The sequence below is a fragment of the Stegostoma tigrinum genome, chromosome 8, assembly GCF_030684315.1.
Source record: "Stegostoma tigrinum isolate sSteTig4 chromosome 8, sSteTig4.hap1, whole genome shotgun sequence".
Classification (NCBI taxonomy): Eukaryota; Metazoa; Chordata; class Chondrichthyes; order Orectolobiformes; family Stegostomatidae; genus Stegostoma; species Stegostoma tigrinum.
This window is the reverse complement of record NC_081361.1, coordinates 63,658,959-63,682,431: the sequence shown is the minus strand read 5'-3', so window position 1 is coordinate 63,682,431 and position 23,473 is coordinate 63,658,959. Positions and strand designations below refer to the sequence as shown.

Here is a 23,473-nt window from a genome sequence, read left to right as displayed (position 1 = left end):
GGGCGGGTGGGGGGGGGGGGGGGTGTCTAAGTGGAACTTACAGAATACTGAATGGCCTGGACAGAGTGGATGTTGGGAAGATGTTTTCTTTAGTAGGAGAGGCTAGGATCTGAGGGTAGCGCCTGAGAATAAAGGGAGGGCCTTATAGAACGTAAATAAGGGGAAACTTGTTCAGCCAGACAATGGTGAATCTGGAGAATTCATTGTCACAGAAGGCTGTGGAGGCCAGATCACTGAGTATATTTAAGTCAGAAATAGATAGGTTCTTGATTGTCAAGGGGATCAAGGGTTCTGGGGGAGAAAGCAGGAGAATGGGGCTGAGAAACTTATGTTCAAATAGCAGATCAGACTCGATGGGCAATGCCCTGATTTTTGCTCCTATTTCTTATGGGCTTATGGTCTACTGCAGAAACTCACATTTATTTAAATTAAACTTGCCACAATTCAGCCCATTGGCCTATCTGATCAGGTTCCTCCCTTGACATCAATGCTGCATTTGACCAAGTTTTGCGTTAAAGACCCCGAGCAAAATTGGAATCAATAGGAATGAGGGGGCAAACTCTCCATTGGTTGGCACATAGGAAGACGGTTGTGGTTGTTGGGGGTCAGTAGTCTCATGTCCAGGATATCTCTGTAGGAGATCTTAAGGATAGTGGCATAGGCCCCAACATCTTCAGTTGCTTCATCCATGACCTTCCCTCCATGATAACCTTAGAAGTGGGGATGTTCACTGATAATTGCACAATGTTTAGCAGAGTTTGTGACTCCTCAGATATTGAAGCATTCCAGGTTCAAATGCAAAAAGATGTGGACAATATCCAGGCTTGCGTTGACAAGTGGCAAGCAACATTTGTGCCACACAAATGCCCAACTCCAATAAAGACAAACTAATCATTGCCCTTGACATGCAATGGCAATTGACATCACTGAATCTCCAACCATCAACATCCTGGGGGTTATCATTTCCCAACAACTTAATTGGACTCGCCACAAACAGTGGCTACCAGAACAGGTCAAAAAGGTTAGGAAGATTGTGGGGAGTAACTCACCTCCTGACTCTCCAAAGCCTATCCACCATCTACATGGCATGAGTCAGGCATGTGATGGAATATTCCCCATTTGCATGGATGGGTGCAACTCCAACAACACTCAAGAACCTGGACACCATCCAGGACAAAGCAGCCTGCCTGATATGCACCACATTCACATGCATCCATTCTCTTCACCACGGGCACTTAGCAGCAGCAGTGTGTACTGTCTACAAGATGCACTACAGAAATTCACTGAAGGTTCATAGACAGCACCGTCCAAACTCATGACCACTTCCATCTAGAAGGACAAGTGCAGCAGATACTTGGGAATATCATCATCTGCAAGATCCCTTTCATGCCACTCTCAAGCCTGACATGGCAATATATCTCTGTTCCTTCACCTCGCTGGGTTAAATTATTGGAAATCCCTTCCAAGGAACATTGTGGATCAACCTACAGCATGTGGACTGCAGCAGTTCAAGAAGGCAGCTCACCACCACCTTTTCAAGGGCAACTTGGGGTGAATAATGAATGCTGACTTGGCCACATCCCACAAGTGAATACAAAGCAAATCTCTCGAAGTATAAATATTTTAAAATTTGCTTCCTCCCTACTTTTATAAAATTTGGATAATATGGATGAATTGGGCAAGCATTATTACTTATTAAGTGATTCCACCACCTTCCACTCTCTCACCACGTCCCCCCCACCAAACAAACAAATAATTAAAACGGAATGCATATCCTTGCTTGTTTCAAAACAGAACTGATAGACATACTTGCAAATGCTGGATAAAGCTCACATAGTTTTAAGTTAACGGTTAACCACAGAACAACTTTTGTTTTGAAATCCCAAAGAGTGCATAGTAATGATGCAGCCAGTCAGTTCTCTTTTCCATATGAAAAAGTTACAGCTACCAACACACTAAAATGAATTCGTGGAAATAATCACATACCTGGTGGTAAAACAGTTTGGGTAGGCATCGTGCTAATTACAGTCGAATCCAGAGGATTAGGGTGAAAAACTCCATCGACCGGGTTGATGGTACTCTAAGGTTAGAGAAAGGGTGATTTTAAAACAGCACCAAGGCATCATTATAGGAATAATTAAAGGAAGTGGAACACAGAAACAGATCCAGATGGAAATCTGCTTAGACCGGAGGAAGAGAAAGCTGAGGAGAAACTTAAAAACTAATGAAAAGAAGAAAAAATATAACCTAAAAAAAAGTTTCAGTCTATTTTCACAACAGCAATCAATGCAACTTGACGTTAGTAAAATCAGCTATTGTCATTTTGAATATCGTGCAAATACATATCCACTGGTTTAGAGCACTCAGTATTTAAACAATGTTATTTACGTTCAATCTGATTTCAAATAAGAAAGAATTGATACACAACATACTCAGTAACCATGTATAACTTCTCAAAATTCTATCAGGTTTTATGTAGATTTTCACTAAAAATGTTTCATTTTAAATGAATGAAAGCATCAGCAAACTGAAATGTATTTAAAAAAAGACAAGAAAAATACTCCTGAATATTTTGACGGTGTTGGACACAATTCAGTCTATGTTTGAAACTCAATTACAATGTTAATGAATCGGCAGCCAAGCAGCAATCTCAAAACAAAACTTCTCTGTAACATGATATCTAAATTTGAGTATATTAATTTTGAATGGTGCTATTATTGCAGTCTACTACTCATGATTACAGCAAAGTGCAAAAAAAAGTTTAACGTGCATCAAAACAGTAAAATTGTCAAAAGCCTAATCAACATAAAAAAAGTCAAAACAACAAGGTAATTACCAATGTAATGGATATGAGAGAAACACAAATACTGAAGCTTTAATCAATTTTAATGCAACTTGTTTTATAGTCAATTCAAAACTTTCAAGTGTGTATATTCAAAACAAAACGTAATCATTGTACTTAAAAAGCATATATTTGTTCGCATTTCATATTGATATCAACAAATACACAATAAACTAAAATGATAGAATGTCGATCATGAACATTTTGTAAGACTTACCATACGTCAGAGAAGAGTACTATTGAAATGTAAATGTAGTACAGTTTCAAGCTGCATGGGATTCAAAAATATACCAGCAGACAAAATTTTTAAGGTATAAAAAATGTAAATTGCATCTAGTCCTACAACCAGGTGAAGGGACGCCAAGCAACTAGCAAGCACTCAAGAAAGTCAAGCAGTTGGATAGAGAATTAAAGATTTCCAGCTGCATGATTGATTTTCAGAAAGATCAGGCCCATTTCAGAGTTGAAAGTTTCATAACATAACCCAGCATCTACACAGGCTTACAAATCACAAGTTCCTGCTTCTCTTGTAAATTGCAGTCCAAAAACCAATTAACGTCGTGCTGAAATTCAACAGTAAATTTCAAAATAAAAGCTTGCATCATTACTGTATTCAAAAAATCTGGGCTATGGCGTAAAACAGAAACATTCAACAGTTTTAGTTTAAAGCATAATTTCCATCTTTTGTATAGGGGCTCATGTGGTCAGTTACACAACTAAGAATATTAATATGCCTGTGATTTGTAATGATTTTACAAGCAACACTGACCATAGATGCCAAGCTAGAGAAAATGTAAAAGCAATGAAACCATTGATAGAGGGAAAATGTAAATCACAGTAAATCAGTAATTAAATATCCACCACTGGAAACACAAGATTTTCTCCTGAACTGCATTTCATATCAATTGTTCTTGCATACACAAAGTACAAAAGAAAAAGGAAGAGAGCAACAAGACATCATACTGGTTCACAAACTTACTATAAATCCATTTGCGTGCTTCTCCTCATTACTTTGGTCCTTAAATTTTGGAAAGAAGAGATTTTTCAAGATACCATTAAACAACAGTTCAAAGTCTGAAATATCCCATTTAACGCTTTGGTAATCATTACTATACTTAAACTAAAAATATCCAGTATTCAAAATAATTACCATTTCAATGGCTATTTTTAATTCAATTGGACAAAAGTTTTTGTTTGAGTCTAATCAGTATTTGAGAATATCGAAAAATCACTAAATTACCATTTACTTATTTTTATATGCATCACTTTTATACTGTATTCTATGTTGTACTAAAATATAGGTTTAATGAAGGATACATGTTATTTGCTAATCTTTTGTTTTATCAAATAAAACTATGACAGCACATTGCCCTTGCAACTGAAATGCGTAGCTTAATAATAGTGGGATAGGGGATTTGCAATGATCCACCACATGGCAAAATCATGTCTTTAGCTACGTAATCATGGTAGAGCACCAAGAAATGCTGATGAGGTCCCTAGAGGAAGGAAGGAACGAACGAAGTGGCGGGGTTGGGGGGGGGGGGTGAAGCAGATATAAATGGTTCATCACCTCATATTGCACTGATCATGTGCTGAAAGAAAGCACAGACTGAATGCAGAATTTAATCCATCCATTCATTACGAATAAAAGTTGTGCAAAGGTATTCAACGTAGAAGAAGAAATTAAACTTTTAGTTCTAATTTATTCAACATTAGTTGAGTGGCTGGAGAATGAATTCTCTTTCACTGTTGAGAAAGAGCGTGGCGGACAGAGCACATGCAAGCAAGAGACAGAGACAGACAGACACAGACGAACAGAGAGGGGGAGAGCGCGAGAGAGAGAGCGCGAGGGGAGGGAGGGAGGGAGGAAAAACAAGAGAGGAAAACAAAGAGAAAGACAAAAAGGGTGAGCAGTTGGGAGAGGAAGGAAGGCAGCAGGGAAGGGGATGAGGGGTTGGGAAAGCAACAAAAAGAGCAAAAGAAAGACAGACAGAGAATGCAACAAAGACAGCGCGCGTGGAAAAAACAGCATGAAAGAGAGAGAGCTGAAAGAAAACAGTGAAAACACAGCACGAGAAGAGAAAGAGAGAAAGAGTGAGAGCACAAAAAAAGAGTGCAAGCAAAAAAGAGCAAGCGAGCGCATGCAAGTAAAAAAAAGTCAGCACAAGCAAAGAGAGAGCGAGCAGAAGAGAAAAAGCAGAGAGGGGGTGAAGAGAGGGAGAGCGAGAGATAGATCAGATAGATCAGACAGATTAGCCAGACAGCAAGAAAAAAAAAATGACAGGTGCCTAGCCAGGTCTGACACCCTGATGATCAGAAGGAGGGGGAAAGAGGTTGACATCCTCCAGTCAGCTAGGGCCTGTGAGCAAGGGCCTGAGCCCACATCAGAGACAGCTTTGGGCAACAAAAAAGGATGGCATGCATCCCGAAGAAAGACGCAATAGTCATGTTGAGCCAGGACCAAGCAACAGTTTCAGCAGATGACCGAGAACCCAGTGAGTAAAGGTCTCCTCAAATGGAAATCCTGAAGTAACACCCCAGATTAAACACTTGGAGGGTGTACTTCAAATGGTACCCCAAGGAGATGTGATAATTTTTGTTCTATTCAATTTAATCTTAACAGTTATTTCATTTAACAATGTATGAAGTTAACCATTAAAAATGCAGGTGTATTTCAACTTAGATCATGGAACCTAACTCTAGTTTTTAATATAATAAAATGTGAGGCTGGATGAACACAGCAGGCCGAGCAGCATCTCAGGAGCACAAAAGCTGACGTTTCGGGCCTAGACCCTTCATCAGAGAGGGGGATGGGGAGAGGGGACTGGAATAAATAGGGAGAGAGGGGGAGGCGGACCGAAGATGGAGAAAAGAAGATAGGTGGAGAGGAGAGTATAGGTGGGGAGGTAGGGAGGGGATAGGTCAGTCCAGGGAAGACGGACAGGTCAAGGAGGTGGGATGAGGCTAGTAGGTAGGAGATGGAGGTGTGGTTAGAGGTGGGAGGAAGGGATGGGTGAGAGGAAGAACAGGTTAGGGAGGCAGAGACAGGCTGGACTGGTTTTGGGTGTTGCTTCTCCAATGTTCAGGGAGGATACCCCATGTTGGGATGAATATAGCATCAAAAAGGATATGAAATTGGATCTGTACATTCACTAATGTATTGAAAATTGTGAAGAAATTCAGAGATATAGCACAAGTTCAAAGCATGTAAAAGCAAAAAATTGCAGAAGGTGACAGAATAAAATGGTTAATCATGAAGATGTAACACTTCAAATTCAAACTATAATGAATGAAAACAACTATGTACACATATGCAAAAAATTACTTGTGAAGCTTAGGAGGTGAATAGAGGATAAAAAGGGTGATGCAATTAAAAAAATCCAATTCTAAAAGCTTCATCACACAAGTAAATAATTGAAAGTCTAATTAAATAATGAAATTAACTTTTTTTAATATCTATATTTTAAAATCTAAAATGTATCCCAGGTTACTGAGGGAAGCAAGAGAGGAAATAGCTGGGGCCTTAACAGATATAGTTGCAGCATCCTTGAGCACGGGTGAGGTCCTGGAGGACTGGAGTATTGCTAATGTTGTCCCCTTGTTTAAGGAGGGCAGCAATGCTAAGCCAGGAAATTATGGAACGATGAGCCTGATGTCAGTAGTGGGGAAGATGCTGGAGAAGATACTGAGGGATAGGATCTATTCACATTGGAAGAAATGGGCTTATTAGTGATAGGCAGCACGGTTTGGAGCAGGGAAGGTCACGTCTTACCAAATTGATAGAATTCTTTGAGGAAGTGACAAAGTTGATAGATGAGGGAAGGGCTGTGGATGTCATATACAATGGAATTCAGTAAGGCGTTTGATAAGATTCCCCATGGTAGGCTAATGGAGAAAGTGAAATCGCATGGGGTCCAGGGTGTACTAGCTACATGGATAGAGAACCGGCTGGGCAATAGCAGAGAGTTGTAATGGATGCGAGTTTCTCAAAATGGAGAACTGTGGCCAGTGGTGTTCCACAGGGATCCGTGCTGGGCCCACTGTTTGTGATATACATAAATGATCTGGAGGAAGGTACAGATGGTCTGATTAGCAGGTTTGCAGATTGGTGGAGTAGATAGTGAAGGGGACTGTCGGAGAATGCAGCAGAACACAGGTAGATTGGAGTGTTGGACAGAGAAATGGCAGATGGTATACAATCCAGGCAAATGCAAGGTGATACATTTTGGAAGATCCAATTCAAGAGCGAACTATACAGTAAATGGGAAAGACCTGCGGAAAATTGATGCACAGAGAGATCTTGGGTTCAGGTCCATTGTACCCTGAAGGTGGCAATGCAGGTGGATAGAGTGGTCAAGAAGGCATACGGCATGCTTTCATTCATCAGACAGGGTATTGAGTACAAGAGTTGGCAGGTCATGTTACAGTTGAGTAGGACTTTGGTTCGACCACATTTGGAATACTGCGTACAGTTCTCGTCACCAAATTACAAATAGGATGTGGATACTTTGGAGAGGTTCACCGGGATATTGCCTGGTATGAAATGTGCAAGCTACGAAGAGAGGTTGAGTAGATTAGGATTATTTACATTAGAAAGACAGAGGTTGAGGGGGGACCTGATTGAAGTCTACAAAATCACGAGAGGTATAGACAGGGTGCATAGCAAGAAGCATTTTCCCCACAGTGGGGGACTCAATTACTCGGGCTCACGATTTCAAGGTGAAAGGGGAAAAATTTAAGGGAGATATGTGTGAAAAATTCTTTACACAGAGTGGGTGCCTGGAACGCGTTGCCAGAGGAGGTGGTAGAGGCGGGCACGATAGCGTCATTTAAGATGTACCTAGACAGATACGTCAATGGGCAGGGAGCAGAGGGATACAGGTCCTTGGAAAATAAGCGACAGGTTTAGATCAAGGATCTGGATTTTTCCAGGCTTGGAGGGCCGACAGGCCTGTTCCTGTGCTGTAATTTTCCTTTGTTCTTGGTTCTTCTTTGTACAATTACCATTCTTTGGCCATTCTGTTGGACAACTTCTAGATCCCAAACAATTCATTAAAAGAATGATCCAATAACTTTAAATTACGTAAACAATACAAAATGGGAGTTAAGTGCAAGCAAACTAAAGAACAAATATATGAATTAAGCAATTAAAAGCAGTAGACTGAATTAATAGCACAGAATTCCACACATCTACAGCTCATGGTCATGGCCAGAATCATGTTTCTTATCTCACAACGCAGCCTTGCTTTCAGCAGCACAGTACATTTACAAAACAGCCTAAAATAGTCAAACATTAAGTGCACAAAAATGGAAACTTTTCATCTGTGGTCAATGCCCACAGCTTGCACCTGCTGGCTATGCAATAGTCCATCAAGTGTTGTACATCTAATTATCACGGCCACACACTCCCTAACAGCGAGATGATGGTTACTGCTAACCTCGCCCAGGAGCAAAGAATTAGTGGACTTCTGCACAACAGGAAATTAACAGATGAGAGCCAAGTCTAATGTAATTAAGATAATAAAATGTGAGGCTGGATGAACACAGCAGGCCAAGCAGCATCTCAGGAGCACAAAAGCTGACGTTTCGGGCCTAGACCCTTCATCAGAAGGGTCTAGGCCCGAAACGTCAGCTTTTGTGCTCCTGAGATGCTGCTTGGCCTGCTGTGTTCATCCAGCCTCACATTTTATTATCTTGGAATTCTCCAGCATCTGCAGTTCCCATTATCTCTAATGTAATTAAATCAGGTGGAGCTAATGCTAAGTTCACTTATCAGCTTCTGAGCCCGAATCTATGTCAGCTCTTGCCTGATCTGCAACCATTCTGCTGCTTCCTTTCGTGACCTTCTCACTCACTCACTGCCCTCTTGTAACCTCCTTTTCAACACTTGTTTCCCAGCAACAGTTCAGGCAGTGAGTCAGGAGCAAGGCAATAAGCAGCAAATGGGAGAGACGCAACAGGAAGATACTGCAAGTAGGAAAGGCAAAGTCGGGTGGAAGATGAGGTAGTGAGGAAACAGTGAGCAAGAGTTAAGTTGAAACACATTGATATTAGAAGTAACAAAGAAAAATTTCAGGTTCATTAATATTAAATCTAATGCATGGGTTCTGTAGCATTATCAAAGGAAGATCAATTCCAAAGACAACTGCTATTTTAATACACAAGGCCAAGTCTAAAAGGTTTGTGAAAAGTTTTAGATTGCTCGTCTCGACCTACAAAATAACCTCAAGATTATTTGCAGTTTTATCTCATGGGACATTTTAAAATCTTGCATACTTCCAAAGATTACCTCTCACCATTTGAATTTTGTATATTTTTTGTGCAACAGTTTATTTTAAGTGATGAATTGGCTTATTTTACAATTCATAAGATTACTAACCTAAAAAAGGTTCAGACAGTTTAAACGTAACTAATTCTCCAAAAACTATTGCAGCAGTGATTTTTCTCCCTGGGATTCTATTCTCTCAGTTCCCCAATTTCAAGGTATCATTTTCCACCTTAACATACACTTAATTTTCAGAGATACTGGTTCCAATTCATAACAGCCAATCAGTCTTCAGATTCATAGAGACACTTCACCTCTCGCTGGTTTGTTGTTGATATGAAAGAATTGTTCCTTACTATACGTAGCAGTTTTACGTTTAAAAATAAACGCTGACGGCGGAAAAAAGTTGCCATTTTACAGTTTTTTAAACAGTTCAAAAGGAAAGCTGCCTTAGCTCTTACTGTTTTGAGCCTGGCAAATTGCAACAATTGAGCCTTGATTAGTCTTGAACAACCAAATCAACTTCTATCAAATTATACAGTACCAAGATAGCACATTCTCACCATGTCTGCGCGAGTTTCCACAGGGTCCTCCAGTTTTCTCCCACAGTCCAAAGACGTGCAAGTTCGGTGGACTGGCCACGCTAAATTGCCCACAGTGAGCAGGGATGTGCAGGCTAAGTGCATTAGCCATAGACAAGAGGGTAGGGGGCTATGATTTGGGTGGGATGCTCTTCATAGGGTTAGTGTGGGCTCAATGGGCTGAATGGCCTGCTTCAACACTCTGGGGATTCTAGGATTCTACTCTATAGAAATTCAAAAATCTAAAAACTAACAAACCAAACTAAACGTGGAGATTGAGTTCAAACGCTACCATGGTAAGTTCAAGTAGAGTTCAGTAAATCTGGTATTTTGTGAACCAGCATGTCACTGAGTAAATGATTCAGTCTTTAATCTTTCTTCAATATCTACAGCAACCTTTTAAAAATAAACCTTCTTTTTTATTTCCATTAATAGTGCATGTTACTTTGATATTGATGCACATAAAATTAATCTGCGCATGAACAGAAAAACTTACATGGACCATTGTCTGGAAACCAAATGGAAGGAAGAGAGCAAGAAATGTACTTATATTTAATTGAGAACATCTTTAGGATATCCAAAAGCATTTTACAGCCAGTAAAATATTTTTGGAGTCCAGTCACTCTTATAATGTAGAATACAATGTGTGATCCTAAATGAAGTCAGTTGTCAATTCATGTCATGTCAGATTTACTGCAATGCACATCCTGGTCTTTATTTGAAGAAAAAACTAGTTCAGAAAACAGAATTGCATTAGATTATTTAAGGGTCTTTAAAATTTATCAGATCTTCAATTTAGCCGTGTAATATGTTCTGAAGGAGGGTTACTGGGCTCGAAATGTTAACTCCGTTTTCTCTCCACAGACGCTGTCAAACCTGTCGAGTTTCTCCCACAACTTTAGTTTTTGTTTTCGATCTCCAGTATCTGCAGTTCTTTGTCTTTTTGTTTCAATTATATAATTTATTGTTGTTAATGCATAAAATATGCAAATTTCATATGATAAAGAAATCAGTGAAAAATACTTATAAATGCTAGAATTGAAACATGAAATTAGATGACCATAATCCATGTAGCAATTTGACTGTTTTGTTGAACAAAATACACAGATTCGAAAACATTTAAACTGAAGTTGTAAAATCAAACAGTTTTTGGAATCAGTTATGCAAAGAATCAGAAGTAATTTGGTGCCAAACAAAAAATGCTCAAAATATGTTATTTTGAACTAATCTTCACAATGCTGTTGTGCTAAATAATTTTCCAATGCTATTTCAGTAAATTATTATAGACACTTCAAATAAATATGCTTAGCATACTTGGCTAATTGTAAAATAAAGTACACACAGGTAATTATGTGCTTAGCTGCTACCTTACCTTGGCAATTTGCAGTAACACTATACAGTGTTTTATTGATTCAACCATGTTCTGAAAAAAAAAGCAAAAATAATGCAGAACTGCAATGTTCATTAACATTTTTCAAAATTTAATACAACAGATTTTCTATACTAAAGTAGCTTTAATTACTATTAGAATTAATAAAACATGCATGCACTTACATTTGTTACTTCTTTGAGGCTTTCAACTTTCTACAAAAATCAAACAGAAAATCATAAATAAGAAGCAACATTTTTAACATTTTGTTTTACTATTGTCAAGTATCGTTTATGTAAAGATGTCTAAAAATAACTAACAAACAAATAATTTAAATCATCAATTTCTAGAATAAGCAATAGATTGTTAAGTAGAATAATTCATTGTTATTTAGCCGAGTGCTACTACTAAAAACAAACTTTTATTCCATTCGTCACAAGCGACTATGTAAGCAGGCGCACTCAAAGTTCATCAATTTGCTTCCCAATGGTTCAGTGGCAAAATTCATTCAACACATTTTTTGGTTCACTGGCCAACTTACGACAGAAGGTTTCAAGTTCTATTTCTAGTCTGTATCATCCACAGACTTGCCCAATGGCTACAATTAGTGTACAAATTTTGATGGTCGATGGCAAACTATTTCATTGGGAACATCACAGCCAGTTTATTTGTATACTCAGATGACATCCACACCCTCAATTTCAAATAAAGTCCTGCCTGGAGTGTGTAGAAAAGAAAGTAGCTTCAAGTAAAGATTACAATCAAGACCAGGGGCCTTTTTTCACCTTGCTTGCCAAACAGCACCTCATGTGATAACATTGCTTCTAAGTGGCCAAACTATGTCAGCTTACATAACATCACATGGTCTTTTCCCACTTGCCTTCTCTGGGTTTTAAAGCACATATTTTAATATTGATCTGAATAATATTTTTAAGAAACTAAGTTTAACACTACTTGCATGTGCATTACACCAGTGGAAAACATAGCAGGAAATGTTCAGTTCTCCAAGGAAAGTGTCAAATCAGACTCGAAGTGTTAACTCGGTTTCTCTCCCTACTTATGCTGCCAGATCTGATGATTTTCCTATGCTCTGTTTACATGATGGGAAATGCTCAGTTCTTCCAATATATACTTTCCTACATTTTAAAACCGCAACAGAGTGACACTGCAGCATTTAACATCATCATTCATCATATCTCTATCAGAAACTGCTGTTTTAGTTTTGCTTAGGATTTCCAGTGATACTAAATATAGAAACTGAAGAATCAAACTGGAACTATTTAAAATTGCTACTAAATGCATGTGGACACTTTTTTAAAAATTGGACTATTCCATCATATCCAGTGGCACTACCCCACAAAAAAACCCTGGCTGGATAAAATACTGTCCTGTAAAATGATGTACTCATATACATTATTAGTCAAAAGCAAAGGGCTGGAGAAATTCAAACTTCAGACCATGAATTCTGTCCTTGATTTTGATGACATTCTCCCCAGCACCCCAACTCTGTCCTGTTTGCACGAGTTCGCTCTTGCCAGAGCCAAATCTATTTCCTGCTATTAGAATCATAGAATTCCTTCAGTCCAGAAGCAGGCCATTCAACCCATCAAGTCTGTGTAGCCCCTCTGAAGGCCATCCCACCCAGGTCCAACCCTTAACAAATCCCCGTAACCCTGCGTTTACCATGGCTAATCCACATAATTTACACATCCCTGGACTCTACGGGCAATTTAGTATGGCCAATCCACGTAACCTGCATGCCTTTCAACTGTGGGAGGAAACCAGAGCACCCGGAGGAAACCCGCGCAGACACAGGGAGAATGTGTAAACTCTACAGACAGTTGCCCAAGGGTGGAATCGAAGCTGGGTCCCTCAGCACTGTGAGGCAGCAATGCTCACCACTGAGCCACCAAGCTGCCCCTGTAGGTATTAATATCTATCATTAACATCTACTCTTGAACTATTTCTTGGCTCAACTACCATTAGCTCTCCCTCTGCCTTTTGTCTTGGTATCCACACAATTTGTTCTACTTGTTCCTCCTTTACTATTTTTCTACATCATAGAAATCTTACATTTTTCCAGATCCATTAAGTTCCAATGCATCATACTGGATTTGAAAGATTAACTCAATTTCTTTCTCCATGGATGTTGGCAGACCTGTTGAGTTTCTCCAACACTAAGTTTTCATTCAGATCTCCAGAATCTACAGTACTTTGCTTTTAAATGGAGAGGAGGTTGGGAAAGGAGATATAAAGAGCCACATTTTGTCAGGGAGACCCATTCCAAATGCAACCTGTAGCCACTGGCAGTTCTTTTCCCTGTCGAGACCACACACCACCACCTCCCACTACATAAGAGGAAAGCAAAAATGCATTATTTTACTTGTGAATATTGGTGTTGTACTTGTCTTTGTGGAGAAACTTTGTTTTCTTTTTTGTGAGCATGGGATAGGATGGCACACAACAATAACATGAGGGTTGAACCAGCAAAATATGGCATAATTCCCATGAAGGAGGTGACCTTGGAGACTGAGCTTCAATGCAACTGTGTGATTGATACTAAGACAAGCATGACAAACAAAAAGGACAAGAGAATAAGCGTTGGGGACAAGAACGAATCTGGTACACATTTTGCAGAGTGTTCATTGTGACAACTGAACCCACAAAACTCCAGAATAAGCAGTGTAGGCATGAGCAAATGTAAAGCCTTAAGTCTTTGATGGTTCTATTTTGTCTTGCAGATGAGAGTTAAGCCACAGGATATGGAGTTGGGCGATCCAAAGCAAGTTGGTCACCTCTGAGGAGAAGGAGGAAGCCTGAGAGAGTTAAGCATTGTATCAATGCCCAGCACAGTCCATTATTGCAGATAATCTCACATTGGTAGTTGCTGTACTCAATTAGATTCAGGGTTACAGGCTGGTGAGCACAGTACAGATCTGCCTAGGCAGCTGGCAGCAAGTGTGACAGTGACAAATGCAGCCATTGTCAGTCAATGAATATCAAAAGGCTGAGGCTCATTCTGAGCTTGAGGATGATGACACGTTTTGATAGCTGTCTGCAACAGCTGCAAGCGGTGAAGGGACACACAAAGTAACGTCCACAGGGCGATGTGTAGATAATGGAGGAGTCCATTGAGACCATGAATACTGCTTTGTATCAGAGGAGTATGTGTGCATGGAGAAATCAGCCACACTGACGCAGCATAGCACGCCGTGATCCAGAATAGCATACCATTCAGCACACACCGTCACTTCGTCCACAAGTCGCAACGTTCAGTTCAAAGTGGACAACAGGTGCCTGAATTCACCGGCAGATACTTACCCTTTTCTGGATATAAGGAAATATATATGCCTTACAAAGGAAGAGCTGATTTCTGATTTTGTCGCCACCTCAGCCTCACTGTCACTGACTGCAATACCTCAAGTAGCCATGATTTAGGGGTAGGTCCTGCACCTGGGCAGCAAGGGGATCATTACCAAGATCATCACAAGCTACGGGGGCAAAATGATCATCAGTCATGGATTCACCAATGGTTCTCAACTCACTCTACAACATAGTCCAGTAGTCTGAGTTGACCTCCCTGAAAGGGCCAAAGTCTTCACTGATACTGTTACTCAGTTATTTGGAGACATGTGAACTTTGGGTCATGCAATCTTTCCTAAAGCTATTTCCTGACAATTTCACATTGGGCTGAAATTCCAAATTCTTACTACATATTGAAATTTTAAATTGATATACAACTAACATAAGAACACATGAATTAGGAGCAAGAGTGAGTCATTAGGATGACTTGGTTATGTGAGTTAGCTGGTCTCAACCAAAGAAATTATACGCAAACTGCGATTGCCTTAAACTTGCTTAAGGAGTGAAAATTTAGCCAAAACACTCACTCCTAATCATTGAAATGCTTCAATCAATCAGTTCGGATTATTCGATGACCTTGACTATCTACATTAACAAATGAGGACTGGTTAAGGGGCTGAGAGTACTGACAGTTTTTAGAACAGTAATCCAGAACGGAGTCAAACAGAGCAAACAATTTACAGGAGGGGAGAAGAGTGAAATCAAACAGTTATGGAAATTAATGCCATCAGTTACATGCAGTGAGAATTAGATTAAAGAGCCTGCTTAGTGAAACAGGATCGCATTCAACTCAAGTGCATCATTTAGTTTTAAGGAATCACACCTTTTCAAGCGAATTTCCAAACAACAACAACATCGGGTATATATATTTCTCACCTATCAAAATCCCTCGTATCTATGTAGTGAAGAGAACTGTCTACTAACATACTCATAAACATGAATTTGATTAGATTAGATTCCCTACAGCGTGGAAACAGGCCCTTGGGCCCAACAAGTCCACACCGCCCCTTGAAGCATCCCACCCTGACCCATCTTCCTGTTTGTTCTCCTTTTGAACTGCTTGACATTGCATTTCATTTCTCTCAAATGAATCTAATTTAGAACAGACTGGAAATCATCAGCTAAAGCAACTTAAGGTATACTTCATTCCTAGACATTACTTTTACAAAACTTTGTTTAAAATATTGCAGCTGTAGATCACTTATTTAATAAAAAATGCCATACATTAAATAAACTGGAAAAACACAGATCATTACCTTTCTCTCTTCATCATCGCTGCAAGTTTTGACTTTTTCATCAAACAACTGTCAGTGAAACAAAATGAACAATTTTAATAGAAATTCATGAACTTTCTGTCCTCTCAACAATACAGATGGAGTGATACCCAATTAACATCCTTCCTGCCTCTGTTCAAGATAACTCAGCTTAGACTACATCCTAGTACTCAAGTCTTCCTGGGAACACGTGCTGAGGAATTTCTTCACAAAGTACAGTCAAAATAATTGATATCTGCACTAAAAGCAAAGTAATGCAAATGCTGGAAAGCTGGAATATGAACAAATAAAATGCTGGAGAATCCCAGCAGGTGTGGTTGCATACATGGAGAGAGAAGCAGAGTTAACATTTCAAGTCCAATATCCAGATATCCACAATTTCTGATAACTGTATACAAGTTAATCACAAAAATTCAGAAATAACAATTTGTTTGAGCCTACATGATACTACAATTATACTTTCTGCTAAGACTTTTAAACTAAATTGAAATATTGAAAATAAGGAAGCCAAGAGTAAGGGATAAAATCGGTCACGTAATGTTATTTACCCTTTTTTAATTCAAGGAAAAAGATACTTTCTCAGATAGGTCTCATTTATACAACCTAACTTCATGTTGCCTTACTTTGTTATTTTTCCATTATAAATCCATATCTTTAGATTTACAATAGAAACTACCTACATAATATTGAACAATGGTAATTATATTTACGGCTAGTAGTACCTCCAATTCCAGCAACTAAAGCATAACCAATTTATTTAAGCAGTTTCCATTTTAAGTGCAAAAATAGGTATTAATTATGTAAAAGCTAAAGCTTGACTTTTTTTAATATATACAGCAAAAATAGGCCATACAGCAGGATTTTGTCAATACTGGAGGCAATATGGATGGCAAAGAGGCTGGAATTTAACAATTGGGCTGTTGAAACTAAGGATGCCAGTGCCAAAGAGGTAACAAAAAGATAACAAGGTGTAGAACTGGGTGAACACAGCAGACCAAGCAGCATCAGAGGTGCAGGATGCTGCTTGGCCTGCTGTGTTCATCCAGCTCTACACCTTGTTATCTCAGATTCTCCAACATCTGCAGTTCCTACTATCTCTGAAACAGGTAACAAAGAGACCGGGATTGAGAGAATGAGAGTCGGGGAGAAGGCAATCCATAGAAGGCCTATTGCCAAAAGATGACAGAGGTCGGAGATTAGAGCTAGTGAATAGCTATGGAAGGGCAAGAGATAAACACAATGTTTTTGGAAAGGATTTTTAAAAATTGTTGAGGACATCCAAGAAGCTCAATATCATTCATGACAAAGGAGTCCGATTGTGAGGCTTTCCATTTGCCACCTTAACATATCCTTTCAACCCCTTTCCCTCTTCGTGCACCACGGCTGCAGGTTGTACCATCTATAAGATGCAGTAATTTATTAAGGTTCCTTTAAAATCTCACAAACCTGCAACCTCCACCACTTAGAAGGGCAAGATCAGCAGACTGAAGTAAGTATCACCCCCTGCAAGTTCCCTTCAAGTCTCAAAGCATTCCAGCCTCCCTAACAGCACTATGTGAGTACATTCACCAGACCACAGCCGTAGTTGAAGACGGTAATTCACCAATCTGAAAAGGGCAATCAGGAATTGGCCATAAATGCTGACCTTGCCGGTGACACACTCACATCCTGTAAATAAATTTTTAAAAAAAGCTCTGATTGGCACAAAATCAAAATTAGATGTGTGAAGACCCAGAAAACAAGAGCACTGATGTTAGGAATTAAGTGGATAAGCAACACGACCATGGTATTAACCTTAAGGCTAGCATTAAATCCTACTGACCCATTGTTTTTACTACCAGCTTGTCTCAAAATCTTGGGACTGCTACATCAGGTGCTTCATCAAACTTCTGAAAACCTCCCAAAGATCCTGGAGGTCCATCATGAGAATTCAATGGCAGAACAAAAACACAAACTATAAGATCCTTTCTAATGCTGGACTCAACAGCATGGAACGCGGCTCGATAGAACGAGTCATGGGACAATCGCAGCAAAACTCAATAGCAAACAATGGGGTTGGATGTTTTGTAGCATGTCCTTCTTTTGTTTATTTCTGAGCCGAAGTATCACAAAATTGGTAGGAAACTTAAGGTAGATATCCTTTTTTAGGTGGAAGAATGTGATTGCTCCATTATGATTAAAGGCTGACAATGCTTAAGCAGTTAGTATCTTGTCTCAAGAAACCTTTACATAAATTCACCCAACATTCCAAAAGTTGGGGGATAAATTAGATTCAATTACCTTCAGTTGATCAATTAAGATCTGTAAATAGGCATCAGCTTCAGCAAGTTTTTTGTCAAAGTCTTGAACACTCGGAACAAATCCTGCTTCGACACCCTGCAAAGATAAACAGTTAAAGTATAAGACTTTGTGACAACTACCCGACGATGATTAAATAAATGGTCTGAAATAGCAAATTCTCCAACTACGAGCATATCACACTTGAATACACAAGATGCTTAAACAGATATAGGAAAATACAACTGCCAACAAAAAAATACTATGGACTCTGAAATCTAAAATTCTGCAAAATCTAGCTAGGAAGTTGTTTCCGTTAGGCGGGGAGACTAGGACATGTCGACACAGCCTTAAAATTAGAGGGGGTAAATTTAAAACTGAAATGAGATGACATTTCTCCAGCCAAAGAGTGGTGGGCTTGTGGACTTCACGGCCACGGAGTGCAGTGGAGGCCGGGACGTTGGATGCCTTCGAGGCAGAAATAGACAAATTCTTGATCTCACGAGGAATCAAGGGCTACGGGGAGAGTGCAGGGAAGTGGAGTTGAAATGCCCGTCGGCCATGATTAAAATAGCAGTGTGCTGTTGATGGGCCAAATGGCCTTACTTCCACTCCTATGTCTTATGGTCTTATGATTTGGAAACATCTGTGGAGTGAAGACAGAATTAACATTTTAGGTCATATTAAATGGGACAAATATTGAAACAGGATCACCTGAATGCAATGTAAAGGGAATAAGAGAGGCGAGTGGAAAAAAAAACCTATATGCAAAAAACACAGGAAAAAAGTTTGGTACAAGTTATGATCTTAAACTGTGCGGCTCAACTTTGAGTTCAGAAGGCTGCAAGGTGCCCAACTGAAAGTTGAGGCACTATTCTTTGAACATATGAAATAGGTGCAGGCGTACAGCCTTCACGTTATTGAGACCATGTGGCCCTTTGATATGACCATGGTGAATGTGAATGTGATTTCACCTCCACGCCACCTAATCCCGTTATCTTTGATTAGCCTTAAAAATACTCAATTTCAATATTCAAGACCATTTTCTAGAGACAGAAGCTCCACAGAATGGAACCCCTCTGAAAAAAAAGTTTCCCATCTGTCTTAGACAAAAACGTTATTTATGAACTGTGTTCTCTCATTCTAGTCTCTCCCACCAAGGGAAACATCCTTCCAGCATCCCAGATATCAGTTATGAGGCATCTCTGAACTGCTTCTAATTCCATTTTATCTTTTTTTTAAATAAAGAAACCAAGACTGTATACAGTACTCTTGACATGACTTCACCAATACCATGTACAGCTGTAGCAAAACTAACATACTTTTATAGTCCATTAACGTTGAAATAATTTAATGTTCTGCTCACCTTCCTCATCATTTGCTGTACTTGTAATCAACAACTTCCTGTTGATCACATATTAGGACAGCCAGATGCCCTGTTGAGGCAGAGTTTTGCAATCTAAACATACATTGTTTTTCTATCCTTCCTGCCAAAATGAACAAGTTCAAATGGTCCCATATCGTACTCCAACAGCCAATCTTTTGCCCAGTCACATAGCTCATCTTTATTCCTTTGCAGGCTCAAGTTGTCTTTAAATGAAACATTGTAAAAAGCCAAAGGCAGAAAGGCTGCACTGAGAAACTAGGTTTTGTTCTTTTAGGGTTTAAGAGCGATTTAATAAAACTGAGTGGCTTGCTAGGCCCTGTCAGAAGGCCGCATTGCTGTTGGACTAGTGTCACACTAAGGACAGACAAGGGACTGGGGTCAAGCAGGGATTCAGTTAAATCCACCCCGAGCTTAGCATTAATCAAAGCAGATTTTGTGGAGAAAGGTGAAAGCTTTGCAAAGAAAACATAGTTCAATAACTATACTCCTTGCAATGGCAGAGTTTAAGTTGGAACACAACTTCCTCAATTGTCTTCAATAAATTAGACTCATTGACAACAGGCTGCCAAAACAAATTTTAAAAAAATTCAAGTTACTGGATCAGCTTTCCAGTCTGTGGACAATTATCAAGATTGAAGTAATTGACATTGAAAACATTTTCAAAATTAACTGATAATTACATATGACTACCAGCATTTTAGGCTACATATTCTTTTGCTTGTAGTATGATGATGAACAGTGCCAAAAATAAAAGTTTGTTCAAATTTTGTGATTACCAATTTAGAAAATCAAAAATTAGAATCAGTGATGCACACAGAGGCAAACTAAAAAAAAGATAAGAGAAGCTATTACCACGCAGCAGACAAAATGTGGATAAATACCTGACGGACAGGGTTGGTCAGAGTGGGACTGAGGTCAGTCAGCGCGGCGGTAGTGGGAGTGGAGCTGAATCCAGTGGCAGAGCTCCAGAGATGACATCACAACTCAAGAGAGACTGAGGTGTGGCTGCTGAGAAACCAGGTCTAGAGACTGAGTAATTAGTGTCAGGGTGATATATATATGAGAGAGAGAGAGAGAGAGAGAGTGTGTGAGTGAGTGAGTGAGTGAGTGAGTGAGTGAGTGAGTGAGTGTGTGTGTGTGTGTGTGTGTGTGTGTGAGTGAGTGAGTGAGAGTGAGAGAGACACAGAGACAGACACAGAGAGACAGACACAGAGAGACAGACACAGAGAGACAGACACAGAGAGACAGACAGAAACAGAAATCTGGTTTTGCTGAGTAGTGGGGAGGTTGTACAATTGGTTCCTAGATTATGGGCTGTCATTGATAGGGTTCAAAGTGGCAGGAGAACTCAGCCCATGGAATAGTCCTTCTGCAATATGTGGGAAATCAGGAACATTTCCAGTGACCAATGTAACTACATATTTCAGCTCCCGTTGCCACATGGAGCACCTGGATCTGTAGATGGACTCATTATGGACCATCCATGAGGCTGAAAACATCATGGATAGCATTTTTATCAAGTTGGTCACACCAGACAAAAGAGAACAGAATTGGGTGAACACCAGGAAGACTAGTAACCATGGGCAAGCAGTGCAGAAGTCCACCGTGAATATACCCCTCTCAAACAGGTTTACCAGGTTTTGGATACTGCTGAGGGAAAAGCACCTCTCCGGGAAAAGTGACAGCAGTGGCCAAATCAGTGGTACCATAACGAGCACTGCCGTTCATCAGGGATGGTCAAAATGTTGGCGAGTGGTAGTGAAAGGAGACGCTGTAGGCAGAGGCAGAGATAGGTGTTTATGTGGCCACAAACAAGGCTCCAGGATGCCTCCTTGATGCCAGGGCCAAGGACGTCTCGGAGCATGCACAAAATATTCTGTAGGGGGAGAGGGAGCAGACAGAGTTTTGATCCATATAAATACCAATAACACAGGCAGAAGTGGAGATGAATTTCTCTCCAGGGAATTTAGGAAGCGAGAATCATTGAATCCTTACAGTACAGATAGAGGCCATTTGGCCTACATAGTCTGCACCAACCCTCCAGACAGCATTCGATCTTGGCCCAACACCCCATCCCCATGACCTTGTGTTTAGCATGGCCATTCCACCTAATCTGCAAACCTTTGGATTGTAGACAGAATTCAGAGCCCCTGGAGGAAACCCATGCAGACACAGGGGGAAACGTGCAAACTCCACAGTCACCCAAAAGTTGGATCGAACTTGGGTCCGTGGCACTGTGAGGCAACAGTTGTGTAGAAAGTTGAAAAGCAGGATCTCTCGGGTTGTAGTCTTGGGATTACTGCCTGTGCCACATGCTAGTGAGGTCAGATATAGGGAGATAGCATAGTTGAATGCATGACTGAAGAATGGTATAGGAGGGAGGGATACAGATACCTGGATCAGGGAGATCTCTTTCAGGGTGGGTGGGATCTATACAAGAACGATTTGTTGCACCTAAACTGGAGGGGCGGTGTCCTTCCAGAGAGGTTTGCTCATGCCACTCAAGAGTTCAAACTAGGTAGGGTGGGAAGGAGAGCAATAGGTCAGTATGCAAAGCATTTAAAGAGAAGAGAGAGACTAAATCAACTAAATCTTGTAGGAAAATCAGGTAGGGCCAGGTTAGATGCATCCACGATGAATTTTTTTAAACAATAATCGTAAATTGTCCAACTAGGGATGGGGTCACACTAGACCTGGTTCGGGTAATGAGCTGGGCCAGGTAATCGAAGTTTCAGTGTGGGAGCAGTTTAGGAACAGTGATCATAACTTCCTAAGTTTTGAGATAGTTATGGAAATAGACAAAACTCATCCTTGGGTGGAAGTGCTAAATTGAAGCAAGGCTATTTACAACAGGAACTGGAAATATTGGATTGGGCGAAGCTGTTTGAAGGTAAATCCATGTCTGACGTGTAGGAGTCTTTTAAAAGCCAGCTGACCAGAGTTCAGGACCAGCATGTTTTGATGAGGTTGAAGAGACAAGGATGGCAAGATTCAGGAACCTTGTATGACAAGAGGTATTGAAAGTTTAGTCAAAAAGATAAAGGAAGCATATGCCATGTCTAGGAAACAGTAATCAAATAAGGCACTTGAGCAGTAAAAAGGGAGCAGAAAGGAATTTAGGAGGGCTACAGGGCCATGAAATGTCCTTGGTAGGTAGGATTAAGGAGAGTCTCAAGACACTTTGTACTATATTAGATGCAAGAAGGGGACAAGTAAAGAGTAGGTCCACTCAACAACAAAGAAGGAAGCCTGTGTGGAGCCAGAGGAAGTGAGCAAGTTCCTAAATGAGCACTTTGCATTGGTACTCACCAAAGAGAAAGACATGGATAATGATATGTTCAGAGAGGATTTTGTTGATATTCTAGAACATGTCAACGTTAAGGAGGTGTTGGGATTTGGAGATCGCCGAGGCCTTGACAGGTAGCTTTATATCATCTTTAGCCACAGCTAAGGTTCTCGGAGAATGAAGAATAGCCGCTGTTATTCCTTCGTTCAAGAAGGTGAACAGGGAGAATCAAGGAAATTATAACAGACCAGAGAGCCTCACATCAGTGGGAGGGTAATTACTGGAGAACATTTTTAGGGGCAGGATTTAGTTAAATTTGGACAAGAATGGACTTATTAGGGATAGCCAGCATGGCTTTAAGCAGAGGAGGTCTTGTCTCACAAACTTAATTGTGTTTTTATGAGGAAAAGAGATAGCTAATTGACGAGGATAAGGCAGTGGATGTCACCTACATGGAATTTACTAAAGCATTTGACAAGGTACCTCACGGTAGTCTGGTCCAGATCATACCACATGCAATCCATGGTTCATTAACAGGTTGGAGACAAAATTGGCTCAGCCATGAGCAGACGAGAATAGTTGTGGAAAGGTGTCTTTTTGACTGGAGGGCTATGACCAGTGGTGTTCTGCACAGTTCGGTGCTGAGACATTGGCTGTTTGTAATAAATGTAAAAGATTTCAATGAAAATATCAGTGATATGCTTAGTACATTTGCAGGTGACAAGAAAACTGGTAGAATTGTGGATAGTGAGAAACAATATCAAAGGATGCAGCAGGATATTGATCAGCTGGGAAGTTGGGCAGAGAATAACAGGTGAAGTTTAATCCA

The 23,473-nt window shown here is 40.1% G+C and overlaps 1 protein-coding gene across 8 annotated transcripts in view; it reads right to left on the bottom strand.

Moving 5' to 3' along the window:
- Positions 1-23,473, bottom strand: part of osbpl9 (oxysterol binding protein-like 9) — a 188,751-nt gene that overhangs the window by 56,971 nt on the left and 108,307 nt on the right. For 6 of the 8 annotated variants that reach the window (XM_048539058.2, XM_048539063.2, XM_059647940.1 and 3 more), the window contains 6 exons: positions 17,975-18,070; positions 15,677-15,724; positions 11,243-11,272; positions 11,061-11,111; positions 3,822-3,860; positions 1,987-2,080 (listed from right to left, as the gene is read on the bottom strand). In XM_048539058.2, the coding sequence (XP_048395015.1) occupies positions 1,987-2,080; positions 3,822-3,860; positions 11,061-11,111; positions 11,243-11,272; positions 15,677-15,724; positions 17,975-18,070 (358 nt within the window). The remainder of the gene's footprint in view (positions 1-1,986; positions 2,081-3,821; positions 3,861-11,060; positions 11,112-11,242; positions 11,273-15,676; positions 15,725-17,974; positions 18,071-23,473) is intronic. The other 2 variants (XM_048539061.2, XM_048539062.2) reach the window with 1 other exon arrangement.